At 36.7% G+C, this 16273-nt stretch overlaps 1 protein-coding gene across 2 annotated transcripts; it reads right to left on the bottom strand.

Annotated features, from left to right (window-relative positions):
* Positions 1–203: 203 nt before the first annotated feature.
* On the bottom strand, positions 204–15909 carry LOC110448140 (T-box transcription factor TBX6-like). Of its 2 annotated transcripts, none has more exons than XM_021494219.1 (7): positions 15544–15909; positions 12598–12781; positions 8529–8796; positions 4557–4703; positions 3620–3696; positions 3250–3311; positions 204–1607 (listed from the first exon to the last, which is right to left on the bottom strand). In XM_021494219.1, the coding sequence occupies exons 1-7, from the start codon at positions 15728–15730 to the stop codon at positions 934–936; spliced, it is 1599 nt and encodes a 532-aa protein (XP_021349894.1). In that variant the 5' UTR covers positions 15731–15909; the 3' UTR covers positions 204–933. The 2 variants fall into 2 exon arrangements, with proteins under 2 accessions (XP_021349894.1, XP_021349895.1); XM_021494220.1 differs by having other exon boundaries at positions 3629–3696.
* Positions 15910–16273: the final 364 nt, after the last annotated feature.

Here is a 16273-nt window from a genome sequence, read left to right as displayed (position 1 = left end):
TTCAGAATTTAGTAAGGGTTTTGTTTCAATGATATATTTGATATATGTTTCAAAAACATGTGATAGCCTTCATGATAACCTTTCATGAGTGACATATTTCATTCATCAACCCTTTCCTTAATTCTGAATATTTCATGAATCTGAAAGTTCAATAAAACATGTAGATAGGTATAAAGAATAACGGACAAGATAATTCACTTTTAAATAATTTAATAAAATAAGAGTGATATTGTGATGCATGTTTGAGTTGTAATTACAATGACAAGACAGCGGCATTGTATAGCACCATATCAGAGTCATCAAACAAATACACTATCAACAGGAACCTAAGCGAAACGATTTGATTGCCTACGCAATATTGTATGTATATATATATATTTATATTTCCGTTTCCGGTTCAGATTATGAAACTGTACATCTTTTGACGCATGCATCAAACAAATACGTATGAGGTTTCTATAACAAAAACAAAACTGAGACATTTAAATGAGTAAACAGAACCGTGGACTCCATACATACAACCGAATCACAACATCCTGTCTCTGTATCATTACACGTGTCACTGTCACAGTTAAAGCCTTGCACCTTCCGGCCTTCCTCGGCCAGCCAACACACTGACCACTAACAGGATCAGCTGAGTCCTTTAGGGCCAAAGGAACGCAGTTCGTGTACATCCCGGTAGGGTCACCAGTAGTCACATGGTACCATGTACGCGTGAAGTCTATGAACACACATTGCAATTCATTGGTTTATACAGCATACACACTGCTGGACACGACATGGGGAATGACTTTGGCATCATTGTATATATGTCCTAACGACGTGTCCTCACGAGGCCCGGCATTGGCCTAATTCACTAGGCGCTGTCATAGGACGCATAGGGGCTCTGCATGGTTACCAAATGTACAATAAAGATTGTTTAGTAGGCCCACCTCATGCCATTGGACCAGGAAAGTTCATGTTCATCATGTGCACGTTTGGCGAGAGGTGTGATGTGTAGGCTTGTGAGGGCTGCATGTAGGTACAAGACGGGAGCGAAGGATGCTGTGGGGGCGACGTACGGATACCGTATCCATGGGAACCAGACGACAGGTGACTTGACGACTGCCTCAGAGCACAGTCACTACTCGGACCAGATAGACGACACGCCTGCATCTGTGGACTGACGGCGTGGAGGTTGGAGGAGCCGACAGGCTGGAGGAGACTGGAGGTGGTGGACACGGGCAGGAAAGAGCTAGTTGATCCTCTGTTGACGGAACTATGGTGAGGGTAGTACACCTGATCACTACCCATACACTGACTTCCGTACGACTTGGAGCCCACTCCTAGGTACTGACACTGGGTAGACGGCTGGTTAGAAGCACTGTGTTGTGTGGGGCTGGTCGTCTTGCTGAGGGATGGAGCGCCGGGCGAAATTCCTGATGAAGACTTGCTGCCGATTTGACACGAAGGTAGATCCCCTTCCGGTGTATCATTGTGAACGTCATCAGAGGTGTCAGAAACTGGGTCGTTTTCGTCTTCAGATTTGATGCGATTTGACGAGTTCAAGCTGGAGTTTCTGTCGCTAAGTTCATCGTCCGTTTTCATCTTTTTGGCATAGTTCGATTCTGGAAACATTAAAAAATCACATTAGTATACGTAGGTCCCGATAACAATGCAACATACTCTTGTAATTACAGCAACGGCACAGCAATCTTAATTCTCCAACATTGACAAATTACTCTGAGAGACAATCGATGTAACTCATGACAACATGACATAAAATTAACGAAAAGAACAGTCAATACAAATGTGACGTCACGAATAATCTTCTAAATGAGCAGTGGGGAAGGAACAGACTTTTCACTTGGCGAGGTGTTAATGTTCGGGTCGGAGCGCGGGAAGAAGAATCCGGAATCACGAAGGCATTGAAGGCAATTTTCACACTTGTGTGTAAGATTAGATGCTGGCTCGGTATCGTATGTCAACCCTCCGCGGATCAATGCCTCAATACAATGCTCACATGTGTCATTAAATTTTAATCTGAATTGACGAGCAAAAAGCTGTGATCGTGCATCACCGCTGGATGACTCTTTGTAACATGTTTTTGTTTTCTTTTGTTTTTTTCTATTTTTGCTTTAAGCATAAAAAATGTATTGCAAGCAAGAATCTCGAAAACTGACATTTCATTTCCTTTGTTGATTTTTACATTTTAATCTAAGTCATTATGTTGTTATGTATATAAATTTCAATAAGTTTTAAATAACATCCTTCGTAAAATTATCTACATGTGTTCAAAGTAAAAATAAATATTGTCAACCTCGGCAAGACTTATTTGATTTGTGAACCTTAGGAAATTAAAGAGAAAGAGGACGTTTGATGTAATCTCGGTAACGCCAAATGATGTAGAATAATTTGAGATGGTATGCAAGAGCAAAATTGAGTTTAACATTCGAATTACTTTTTTTTCTTTTTGTATTCTATTTCATTATTGTTCTTGATCCACTTCCAATTCCGGTGTGGAAAGCTCGCTATAAGTGATGATATGTGGTCGCTTTTTATTCTATTTGCATTCCTTGCCAGTTATGTGTCTTCTGAACAAAAATAGCGAGAAAGCAAAAAAAACAGCGTGTGATACGAATCACTTTGCGTGGAGTACCTGACATGATTTTCCATCAAAATGACAGTCAAATTGCAATTTCCCAACGTAAGAAAACCCGCCAAATCTAGAGGCAGAAGCAGACGATAATTTGATTTAATTCGACAAACAACTGATCGCAGAAAGGGGAAATCCGGTGATGTCGACCGGCTTTAGCTATATACCGGCAGGTGTCGAAGAGCGATTCCATTGGCTAATACAATTACTCTACCGAGAGGTGCGAAAACTTGCGATGATATTTCAGCAAAACTCTGGCTGATCTAATTAACTCCCTCCATCAATATTTAAAGGAAGAGAAGGTAATTTCATCAAGTCAGAACCGCGTACCAATTCTCTTTCCTCATCTCAGATCCGCTCCGACAAGGTGGCGGAAGCAAATTCACTGAGGCTAAAAAACGCGTCCATTTTTGCAATAAAAGCGCAAAATCACTCCGCGCGGGTGCCTGGAGAAGTGTCGACATATCGGCCTTCTAGCAGATTTGGAGCGAGCAAGTGAGAGCGACATCGCCAGACGATAGCTTCAAGCTTGACAGATAATTTAATATAGAAATGTGCCTGTTTTTGCGAGTTGAAAATTTAATGGAAGGTTTTTAGAAAAATCTATCTCTCACCTTTTCCTATGTCAGACACGTTTTCATCGTCGGCTGGTCGCTTCAGACTTAACCGGTGGTCCCTGAAAAACACAGAGATCAATAGTGTTAGAAGATTTATAGATAGGCGAGGAGAAGGGAAAGGGACACTGAACGCTGTCTTCTCCTACACGTGGTATTAACTTAATCAATTAAAGAAAAGTCAAACAAATGGCCATCAGTGAAAAACACTGACGACAACGGTCACTGACAGTTAAACAAAAAAAACACCTTAATATTGAATTCTTTGATTATTTTTAGAATAAAAGAACACGGCGTTTAAATTAAAAAAAGAAAGCGCTTAAGTAAAAGGGAAGATTTATTGAGAGCAAATAAATAGATAAATAGTTACATGTTGTACCTTCGGCCCATTCCGTTGTCTCGGAAACCCTTAGCAAATGGGTTATTGTCAATCTTCAGTTGTGTGATCTGGAAATGAAATTAAAAAAAAACATATTAATATATTTTTATTTTTTCTCAAAACTACCCTAATTAATTCTTGTTTACGGTATACTCTATAGGGGATCAAACACAAAACATGTGTCACTGTTGTAGAGAGACTCCATCCATATTTTATTATAATGATCCCCCTACCACCGTTCTCATCAAAGATTCAAAAGGAAGGAACATTGACCAAATCACAGGAAGGGATGTCTTTCATCCTGTTACGCCATATACGACCAGAAATTACCCTGGACAACAGATGGGTGTAAGTTAATCCGCTGACGTCCAGTCCGACCATAATGTACCATCAGAGAAACTACTACTAACACCACATCGGTAAGAGAGATAGGGTTTCTTAGTCCAAATTGATATCGATCTTGTCCGGATATTGCCCTATCCGATTCTATTGTTTAGATCGAGTTGCTTGCTTCCCCTCTGGTCTCGATGTATCGGAAATGGTTAGAGGGCGTATAGGTTTCCATGCGGGAGAGACTTCGACTCTGATTATTAATAGATATCGAATCTGACTTTGAAATGTTTAGCATCTGTTTGATTACTGACTGTGTAATTACATGTAATTATTTATGGCTGAGAGCTGGCACCTAAAACCTCAGACGGGCCTGACAGTGCTGTAGGAGATTCACTTCCCGATATTAAGTATCACTAGCGTCTGTTCTAAAATTATCATCTTTTTCTCAAATTTTAAACCTTATAAAAGTGTTCTAATGATGAATTAAGTGTAAAAAACACACATTTATTTAACATAATAATCAATATATTTTTCTTTATATGAAAAAATACTTCAATCGTTTCGTTTGTTTTTATATCCATTTCGAAATATTTACCTGTTCGTTTTGATAGGCAGTGACAGCGATAAAGGTGGTCTCTTCGAATGCGTATGTGTTGAAGGAATTCCATCTCATGGTAAATATGTCGTTAGCCTGGACCACGTGTATCCGGGATTGGTACTTGTGCATCGAATTTAGAATTATCTACAATTAAAGATAAATAAAATAAATTAAATCGTCGTAATAAAACTGCTGCTGAAAATTATGCATTATAATAATTTCAGGCAAAAATAAGAATAAATAATAGCAAATATCATATTAATATCAATTCAACGCATATTAATATATATTTTTTCAGGGAAATGTTATTTCAATTTTATCACAAAAAACGCAAATGAAATTCTTTTGAGAAAAAAACCCAGAATGGAACTCTTCTTCTTTTCTTTTCTTTTGGGAAACTGCAATTCTCTTTCGTAATGAAACAAATATTTAAGTACAGTACGCACTTTGTTTATTAGAATCCGGATTAAGTTGTAGATTTATTGTGTCGTTTTTATGTTAGTACACACAAAACCCCGTTAGTGGCAACGCGATTTTCCTTTGTTGTTAATTAGAGTGCGCGTGCTCATTTTTATGTTATCAAATTGTTGATTATTCCGCGGAAAAGAGCTTTAAAAAGAACATTCAAGTCAGAACTTGGTTTCTTATATGTCGTTCATGAAGGAACTATTAAGGATGTTTATGGCGTCCCAGTAAAATAGTATAAATAATAAATAGATCTGGTACGGGCAGATTCCCGTGTAATCGTGAGCGATACTGTTATTGGGTGTTGCGAGATTGGGTACAAACATTATTCATGATTGACACGGAGAATTTGTGAATCATTATGTTTTTCGTACCTATTTGTGTCAAAATCACCAAAAAACTAATTAATCTTATACAGACAGTGTATCGCAGGCGCACGATAGCACAGCTCGTAAACACACCAGCGCTTCAACGTGCTTTCTACTGCTGAAAGCTAACTTGGAAAATTACACAAAAGGGGAAAAAAACATGTGTACCATTGTAAAGTACGCCTAACAATTAAACGTAACTTAACGTTCACTTTTAAAACCGAATTGGATGATATTTCAAAACATGAAAATTAGAAAAATTTCGCTATGAGTTTTATGAGGAGTAGTTGTGATGGGAGATTTACTAGGGGAGGAAGAGTACTCCATGATCAGCTCGCACAGACCCAACATCAAAGTGATTCTATTTATAAAATTGCTGCTTTTAGTTTGAAAATTAAGTCCAATATGTTTGTAATGAAAATACCCTCATCATTTTACAATGCACCTATTCCATCATATCAATGTTCAATTGGGAAGTTTCCTTTTGTTAAACTTTTAAAATCATTTTTTCCGGAAATATAACATATGTCAGTGTTATAAATTATTGTTTTATTTCTAGTTCCGTTGTTGAGCGTGGTGTTATCGGAGTATCTCTCGATGTCTGTACCATTACCGCGCGATAGCGAGCCCTACATGTGTTACCATGTTCACAACAAACATTAAATCTCGGAGATAATAATCATGGCGACATCTCTATCTTCCCTCACTAAATGTACACGATATCATACCCTCAAGAAAATCAGATAGACATGTATTGTTACAAATCGGCGAAGATAATGGCACAATTTCTTCAGATTAACAAGATAAGAGCAAAACTGAAAAACTATCGTAATTGACGCGTCGTGAAGATCGACATGGTGTAATAGTTTTGACCACGGGCGACCGTGACGGGTCGTCACTTATCTCTCATAACAAGGCAGACGACATGTGAACTACAACTCTATTTATTTGAGGCCACGTGGCGCGGAAATAATAGTCTACACAATAAATCATAAAATCTAATAAAATATATACGTGTTTATATAACTGCCCAGATTAATGGACCATCGATTAGTGTAGTCAACCCTCACTGAGTGTGTAATTACAGCGGATCTTTTTTGTATATCATTTCGGCTTTTAGTGTCCTAAAATTATATGCAAATTAGAGTTTCGCTATTATGAAAATTGAGCTGAATTGAAAACGATCTTAGCTCAACTTGATGGATGCAGCAAGATTTTAATCTTCCATTTTGGTTCAAATACAAATAATAAAGCGGGATGTATGCAAACTCCATTACCAGGGCATAAGTAGCACCGCATGTTTTTTTGGTGCCAGCGGTGGGATTAAAAACACTTAATAATTTTCCATTAATTGCCATTATATTTTTACATGTAAAATTTGAAAACCTTGCAATGATATTGGCGACGTATTTTGTGACTTTAAAAGTCAGACTGTTGACAGACAACATTTACAAATGAGTTATTTAAACATTCCCCTGCCTTGCTATTGCCCAGCACGCAGATCGGCTCTCTCCCAGGGGAGAGAATTTCTATTAAGAACAAACTGTCTGTTTCACGCACTCGTGCCGAGGTAATTACGACACGAAGAGTTGGGATGGATTGAGGAGGCAGAGGCATGAGTAACCCTTATAGGAAAAACCGGGACAAATATTTACTGTGTATGGAAATACTGGTATTTACAATATAATGGGGAAATGTTTTAATTAAGGTACAACTTATCTATATTGTTGAATAAAAGAATTGCGTTTTGTAATAAACTGTTTCCACGTGCTTTATTTGTAAATATGAACATAGGTACAGATCGTTGAATTTTTTACTTTTTAATTGCTATAAAAGGCTATGTAGATTATGATAAGAGGGCGAACACGTTACTGTATCCTAGAATGTTCCAGCAGTTTTATACCATATTACCCGGCTTCTGTTTTATCTATTATGAGCTTGAATTTTGTGCATTTATCGATTTGTGTAAAGATACCGAACTGACAAACCGAAACTTACAACGATAATTGAAATACATAAAATATAGATAAATATCATTTCCTATACCCATTAGAGTTTGCCGTGCGCTTATTCTATATGCTAAATAACAGACTTGATGTACCGAGCTTAGCTTTAATCTCCGATTAACGGCTGTACAATGCATGCATAATTCCAAACTACTCCATCTATAGTGTCTATTAAATTATTTCAACCTAATTTTAAAGCAGTCGTATCTAGCATTAAAATGGAGCGTTTTATGTGCGCGTGTTTGTTTGTGCGAGCTGCTCTCGAGCTTACGACCAGCAGTGTGCGTGATCCGTAACTGACAAGTCACGGGGTAATGTGAAAAGACTCGTGTTTAGGCCGACTATATTAACTAGAAAGCCTCGGAAAAAGAGATATTTTTTACTTCTACAAATTACCGCGAGCACGTGAGATAGATATTAACCAAACTAGTGAAATATGGCAAAATTGAAAGATTTTAACGTTAGTTTGGACGCCGGGGAGTGTATAAACGCGAGTGGAGAGAGGCGAAAAAAGAGGAAAGCGCCGATTAGGTTTCTGAAGGGGGGATGTTCGAGATGTTCCTAATAAGGCGCGGCACGAGATTCGGCTTCAGTTTCCGTGTTATGTGTACAGAAATGTTCTGACTATTTATTAAGCAGACCCATGAATCCTCCCCAGTGTGTCCTCTGCGCCGTATTAAGGTGCCTTGGTCTGTGACAAAAGTTTGGTCAGTTTAGCTGTTGTATCCAATTGACCACGTTTAGAGAAAAAAGTTGATATATTTGCTCGTAAAAACGTCTCTGTGCTGGCGATATTCTGGCTTGTGTCGGTGATGTATGTTGCTTTGTTGTAATATCGCGGGAGATCTACGGTAAATGTATGGTCCTATTGACAGTTAACTGTTATTTAACAAACAGATGACTTCACCAGTATTTACATTCTTGGCAATATTTCAGACTTTCGCGCTTGCTCAGCAATAAGCAGACTTAGTTCGCGACAAAACTGATTACATTGCGTCACCTTGATATTTGTTATGAAGCGTGCGTAAGGAAATTTCATATTTTGGTATGTTTTATTCATGTGATATTCTGTATAATCTTTTAAACTTAAAAAAAATGCGGAAAATAGTTCTAAAAATTTAAGTACTTACATGTCCGTTTTGATCCAGGTTGTTGTTGGTCAATTTGAGTTTATGGAAATTCAGCGGCTGTTTCATCCAGTGCGAGCCGGAAGCTGGGGAGTCGGGATGAATGTACAATCTGCCGGGCATGTGCGGTTCTGCTTTTCCGGTGACGACCCACTCGGAGTTGTGATATTTGTAGCGACAGTCGTCGACAGGTACTATATCCACCAACAGGATGTACTTAGAGTGAGGGTCAAGGCCTTCTAGACCAACCTTCAGTGTGGGAAACATTCGCCTGCAAATAGAGAACACGTTACATATTTAATATAAAGTGATTTCAAAATGTATAAAAAAACACATTGCTTGTTGATTTTATGGTTCCGGCGACAAAAATTAATACAGTGAAAAATTGAAATAAATAAATATGTATAGTTAAACTATAATAAAAGAAACAATATTATTTCGATTAGATATCAATTTCAGAGTTACCAAGTACATATATTAAAACAGAATAGGATATCATTATAATACACTGGCAATGAAAAAATTGTCTATTTAATTCTTATCCTTTTGGACGATAAACTGATGATAAGTGCAAAACATCTATATATAAAGTTCTGATTCCGATTTAGAGAAAACATATTTTGTCCGCTAATGGATGCGAGACAAGTTGAGAGATATGGAAACTCGACGTTTGTCGCCGGGTGTGAGAAATGAACATTGTCAGAAATCTCCCTCAAACCCACTACCTACAACGTGTTAAAATTCGCTCGTTTCGCCTGCCGTCTGTCAACAGACGAACATAACGTGTCGCAATAGGCACCTCGAAATAAAACAGGATTTTAAGCGTTTCTTACTTAAATGATAGCGACTGTTGTTTTAGGAGGGCGAGATAGAGCCGGGCAATAAACACCTCGGCCAGAGAACTCAATTGTCAGTCGGTAACATTAAAGACTTCATATTTTTCTAAACGTTTCTTTAGATTTTTTACATATAAAGTTAAAGTGCTATGTCTCGTGTTTGTTTTGACAATTTTCTAAGTGTTTCGTTGTTGAAAGTGACGCTTTGGACACAATCTATTCACGTTCCATATGTATCGCGCCTTCTATCTCCTGCAGGGTTTGGCGGTAAAATCAGACACAGAAAAGGCGACAACACTTCTCTATTAAAGAGAAAGGTATTGATACATGGTATTGTGTGATAATCCTACGGGTGGCGACAAGGACCTGGCGCCTCGGCAATTAGTCGGACGCTCACGCGCCCAAAATTATACATTTTCCTCTTTTTCAATTATATAATTAACATGCTATTATCTATCAGTTCAATTGAATTTACTCAGACAAATAAATTATGTAAAATAATAAGAAATATTGTTTGTTATTTTCTTTTCCCTTTATTTATAAAGATGCAACTTTATAAATAAATATTTTTTTTTAAATAAAAGAAATGCAGGTCAAAATTTGCTTCTAATTTATTAAACTTGTTAAATAAATGTTTATATTTGAAATAGAAACTTTGGCGCGTTTTTTGTGTAAATAGTTATAGGATTAGTCGGAGATATAATTTAATTGGTTTATTTCTGACATGTAGAGTGACGAAATGTTATTGCGACTAGAATGTTACGCTGGATTCACGTGGAGAGCGGCACCTTTGATTCCAAAGAAAAAAAATGTCGTGGTTCTGGTCGGTCGGTAATTGGGAACAAGTTTTCTGTTGTTCCGCACAAGAGGATGTGTCTAATTACATAATTAACATGATCAGTTAACAAGCGATTTTGGACACCCTTAACCGGAATAAGTCGACGAGGTGTCAAAAATTGGTCCGGCTCAGAGATAGGTAAAAGAAGACAATAAGATGGCCCCTAGGGAACGACGGTGCGCCGGAAGGCTGAAATTACCTCTTGTTCCGACTTATCGATTCTAGTTTCAATCACCTATCGACAAAGATCGAACAGCTGTTCCTAACGAGAAAAACAACCCACCCTTGTACTCTCGATAATTAGGGATAAACTTCGCTGTGGGGTTCACACCTACATTTTCAACACTTTTCACTTTCGGCAACATTTCGGTGAATACTAAACTAGACTTGAATAGAACCGGGTGGTGAATTCCTCAGCACTCTATTCTGGATAATAGGACGAGCACGCGCGCTTTCGTCACCAAACATTCGTCATTCCCGCCTTTGGAATAATTGATATTGTTTTCTAACAAAAATTAGAAATTATAGAAATATCTTTTTAATCGAAAGTAAAAGGTTAAGTTAAAAAAAAAAAAAAAAATGAGATGGGAAATAAAACGTATTTGAAAGCAATACAAATAAAACTACCATATTTTCCTAGCTCTGTCGTCAGCTACACAAAGCCGTGCTAGCGATTCTTGTCTCGTAACATGTTACGAGTTAATGCTAATAAACTTAACTGTGGAATGCAAATTGACGCGATCCAATTAGAAACCAAAATGGAAGGTTGCAAGTCAAAACAGATCAGATAAACAGCCCACTGTCAATTCTACAGGAAAACATTTATAAAATACGAATCGAATCCGTCATTTGTAGGAAAAATTCAGTCCTACAAAAGCTGTTGATTTTAATTCTCTCTCTGGCACAAAACTGTCAAGGTAAATAATCAACACCTCGCGGTGTGGAGGTGTGCAATCGTCACGTCCGGTAGACCTGTCGTCTGCTCGACTACCCCTCCCCTCAATGAAGTAATCATTACGTCCTTTCTTTTCTTTCAAAACAAATTCTGCCCGGACTAATTGTACAATACCGGTAAGCAGGTGTTTGTTTGTAGGATTTTCTGACCTTTTCTACCAAATATGTACCTCAAACCCCTAAAATAAACACTCCCTTCGTGCAGGCTTATTCGGCCCAGTTCTTCCATTAACACCGTTTTTGTGACGTGACGGAGAGTCAATACAGCCCCTAACACCTACACAGAAATGGCCCCATTGCCCGGTTCAATACAGTATGTGTACTTTTATGCATTTCCTAGAAATATATGAACCATTTTAAGCCCTTACAAAAAAAATCGTAATTAAACACCTTTGTAAAATCCGTAATTATAGCGACAATATAACTGCTTTTACAGGAAGCAATATATTTTTTCTTAATATTTTTCATAATCAGTCATATCCTGAGAGGTTATTAAAGTTCTTAATTAGGAACAAAGCACGCGCTCGATACATCATACGGTTGTGATTAGATTATTTAAGTCAGTGTAATTTGGGTATCCATTTTAGAGGAACTTGACTGGGAAGATACTGATATACTTAGTGTGATTTTTTACAACTTCTTCTAGAACTGTTCCAGAATAAACCGTAATTTTCATATTCTATTTATATATTTAAATAAAAAAAACTTTACAAAAATCTAATTACATTGTTTAAATCTAAGCCTTTATTAGACCTGTGATCGTAGTATTCAATGTCAGACTTAGAATTAATATATAAACCGTGTTTACAGCAGTCAATCAGCGCTAACAATACCAGGAACCGCACATTTCCTCTTTCATAAGTTTCACACGTAACTTTCCCACGTTCTTTATAATCCGTATTTTTATTTTCTAGGAAATGTGCTTAATTAGTGTAATAAAGAGGTGGCCGAAATAAAAGTGTGTCCCCACAAGCTGACCGGTGTCCACCCGACAGTAATCCCCGTCCATTGTTTATAGCGACACCTACCGTGAGAAAGCTTACACGGACACCCCTTTTAGGGATCAGGCATGAAACAGGGCTTAATGGGTCACTTTCAAATACAGCAGTTTGGATATGTTTTTTGTATTCATGTCGGATTAACAGTAAACAAATCATTTAAGAAAATGTGATGACATATTCGAATATCGTGGGAAAATATGTGTAATATTCACGGTAATGTTTTCACCTGTTATACTTACGAAAGAAATGCAATGAATGGAACACGTAATGGCGTATTTATATACAAATAATTTTTTTTTTCTTCCTTTTCGAAAGTTTCTTAAACTAAATTTTAATGATGTTTCTCACTAATTTGTTCTTCCTGTTTTTACCACGCGTTTTCTATTTTTCCTTATATCACTGAATATGTCATCATCGTTTTATTAATTAAAATGATTAGTTACCTTCCGGTCTTGGTGATGATCATCTCTGTGCCGATGCCGTGGAACTTGGACCATAGATCGCTATTCTCGAGGATGATCTTGATGTTCTTGTCGGAGGCGTCTGCCTGGCCCGGGCCCCCGAGCATACGCTTGTGATCCACGTGAGAGGAGAGAGGCGGGTATCCTCCAAACTGTTGGCTCTGACCTAAAGTACAAACAAACAATTATAAATCATTTCACATTACTTTTATGTAATTAATATTATAACTCCTTGAATTATTCGATGATCCCTATCTTTAAATACACATATCTTCTAAAAATATTGCTTTTATAATTTTAAAATATTGTTAAAGTTTGCTATTCTGCGCTATATTATTATGGGAAGATGCACGTGTGTTATGGTTGGTAACACACGTCCGAGACCTCACAGGGTGTGCGCGCGAGCGACGGCGCGTGCCGAAACTACAACTTTATAATGTTATTATCGGATGACATATAAATTAATTTAAATGTTTATTTCAAACATCGCAGACGTATAATAACGACATCCCGGTTTTGAGTCTAATATAGAATCGCGTGAGATGTTGCCCTTTAAGACGTTCTTAAATTACGTCTTTTTTTTGTTCAATATTATACGAAGCTGTTATACGAAGCTATTACACCATGGGAAATAAAATGAAAAAGTTATTGTTGCATTTGTTCAAAATAATTATTTTTATTATGGTGTTCATTTCCCGATCAATAAGTTAATAATATAACTATTAAGGCATCTTAACACAACCAGAAAATGTTATCGTTAAATAAAGTAAATTATCAATCGAAAAAAAACCTAGTCTATACATGAACAATTAAGATAGCTAACAGTAGGATCTACTAACTAGAATTGAGAAGATGTATGTTTTCAATTTTAATAAATAAAATAACTGGACTGTATTTTTTAAAGATGTTTCAAAGATGAACATTAAATAGGATTAATATAAAATAAACTTATTACAATGTATATGAGCCATAGGGAAAGTAGACGGATAGATTTATAAGAGAGGGGACTATTGAGTATTATCAGTAGATATCCACACCATTGACGTAGTTACATATCAAGGATTTGTTCATTCGTTTCTTATAAATTCTTTATTGAAACATATTTTTTCGTTTTTGTTTGGCTTGTAAATTATATAAATAAATAATAACATGCATGCTAAATCTTAGAAATGTATGCAATGTTATTGATAATAATACTGAATATGGCAAAATATAAATGTTGACTTTGTATATATATAGCAAATATAAATGTTGACTTTGTATATATAGCAAATAATGAATAAGAAAAAATAAGAATTAATGATTCAAGTATTATTCTCTATGCGTCTCTGTTTTATAATATAATATTTTTTCTATACTGCATATAATATTTTAAATTTCCGACGCTAAACGCACGAGATAATAAAGAAACCAGAAGTTGACCCGAGGAGATCGCCGCGCTGAAGATGATGTTGTGATCGTGTAAGATATAATCATTAGGACCTGCAGTTGTCACCTAATTTGTGATTATGACAATGTCCAATGCGTCTTATCACTTCAAGGTGACAACCACAGAACTGACCACAAGTGGACATACTAATAAATCTAAGCGTTTGTTCGGACGCAGGTCCGGCCTTAGATTCGAAATTATAAATGTAACTAAAGATTGTGAGTTTGTATAGTTAACAGAAATACGGGAATCATATTCGACTTCATGTGTCAGTTCAAAATGATATAATTTCCGGTCAGTGGTATTTCTAAATAAAATTCTGAATTTACGGACATATAATCAGGGAGAGAGAGATATATATATGCACTATTATTTTATTTCAAATAAGTGTTATGTAATGATCGATCGAAAGAAAGAATTTCGTGTTTTATTTACAATATAAAAAAACCAATTTCTTCAGTCTCCAGAAATACCTGTACATTGCTTGAAATAATATTGAGAAAAGCGAACCATTTATTATAATTTGTATCACGCTTTTAACGCATTGTATGTATACGATCAACTGTTATTTTACTCGTAGCTATATACCAGATATCAATTCGGAGTACCCCTGAATATACTGGCTACCGTATACAACTTGATAGTTATACGAAAATAAATATTTTAATCTTTTATTCTAAATTATTTCCTACCCTAAATGTCTTCGTCACAGAGATACGATTGCTCCGTAATGTTTTTGTATATATGTCAGGATAACAAGGCCTTCAGCGTTAAACATTCTTAGTAAATAGTCCATACCGTAACATAACAGAAGTACACAACGTTACAGTTCCTCGTGATCAGAATGTACGGGAAAACTGAATTACCCATCTTATAATAATTTGCAGTGAAAATATTCAAACGCATGAAAAATACTGTTTCGATCGGAAATATGATGTGATATATGTAATGTTATATTTTCCTTGCATTTAAAAAATTAGATCTCCTCACAAGAGGAATGAAATATTTAATGTTATACTGTAAATAGCCGGAAAATTATGCAATTTTAAGTGCCTCGAGTACGGGAAAACTGAATTACCCATCTTATAATAATTTGCAGTGAAAATATTCAAACGCATGAAAAATACTGTTTCGATCGGAAATATGATGTGATATATGTAATGTTATATTTTCCTTGCATTTAAAAAAGTAGATCTCCTCACAAGAGGAATGAAATATTTAATGTTATACTGTAAATAGCCGGAAAGTTATGCCTCGAGTATTTCCTCAATGATTTCTGTTGGCCCATATTTTAGTATAATCGTTTGTTTAATAAAATATTTAAGAAAGATGAATCTATGTATCCAGACAATAATAATTTTCTATTTAGATTATTGCTTTACTGGAAACTTAGGTTACGATATTGTAACTGTAAAATAATATATGTACTATAATATAATTTTGTATAAGAATTTTCGTCGCGATATCGTAAATAAAATAAAATAAAAATGTGCACATACCTTGGAGTCCCATAGGATCATGAGCTGGATGGACGGGAAATCCAAAGGAAAAAGCTTGTGGGGTGGGCATGAGTCCATGTCCCAGGGGAAAGGCCCTGGCCCTCTGGGTGATAAGATCCTCCTCGTACATGCCCGAGGGTAAGGACGAGGAAGGTGTGGGGTAGTGATTTCCCTGCAACAGTAACATGATAGTAGATATCCGTGTAGGTGTAGTCCTCGACACTGTAGGAAGTAGACAGTAGGTTAGGAGATGTTAACACGTGCTGTGTGAACACACCAATGACTTCAAACTCTCTCCTATCGCCTTAATAAGCTCCCAAATTTTACATGACAGGTTGCAATTTTTACAAGTGATGGTTTGAGTAGAGTTGTGTCCTTATTACACCAGGTGTTCACTCGCCCGTGAAATTTGGATAGCCAACTGCCAATCAAATTACGGTCAACCCGTAAGGTGAGATCAGGCAACCGGTAAAATGTGTGATCTTAGGTGTTTTCTATGGCAGAGAGTAGTTTGATCACCGTGACCGGGCGAGGGGGCGTGGCTACGGCCACCCGAGACAATTGCACAGGTACCCGTATTGAGCTTTGAAAGAATGGCCCGCCCACTGGGACAAGTTGAGCACCTTAGCTGGTAGAGTAGAATGTCGAATGGGACGACAATAATTTACATCAAGTACTACCCAAACTACATACTCTAGTTGTAGACTGATTTATGATCCACTTTAAATTC

The sequence above is a fragment of the Mizuhopecten yessoensis genome, unplaced genomic scaffold (genome assembly GCF_002113885.1).
Source record: "Mizuhopecten yessoensis strain PY_sf001 unplaced genomic scaffold, ASM211388v2 scaffold3853, whole genome shotgun sequence".
Classification (NCBI taxonomy): domain Eukaryota; kingdom Metazoa; phylum Mollusca; class Bivalvia; order Pectinida; family Pectinidae; genus Mizuhopecten; species Mizuhopecten yessoensis.
This window is presented reverse-complemented; position numbering and strand designations above follow the sequence as displayed.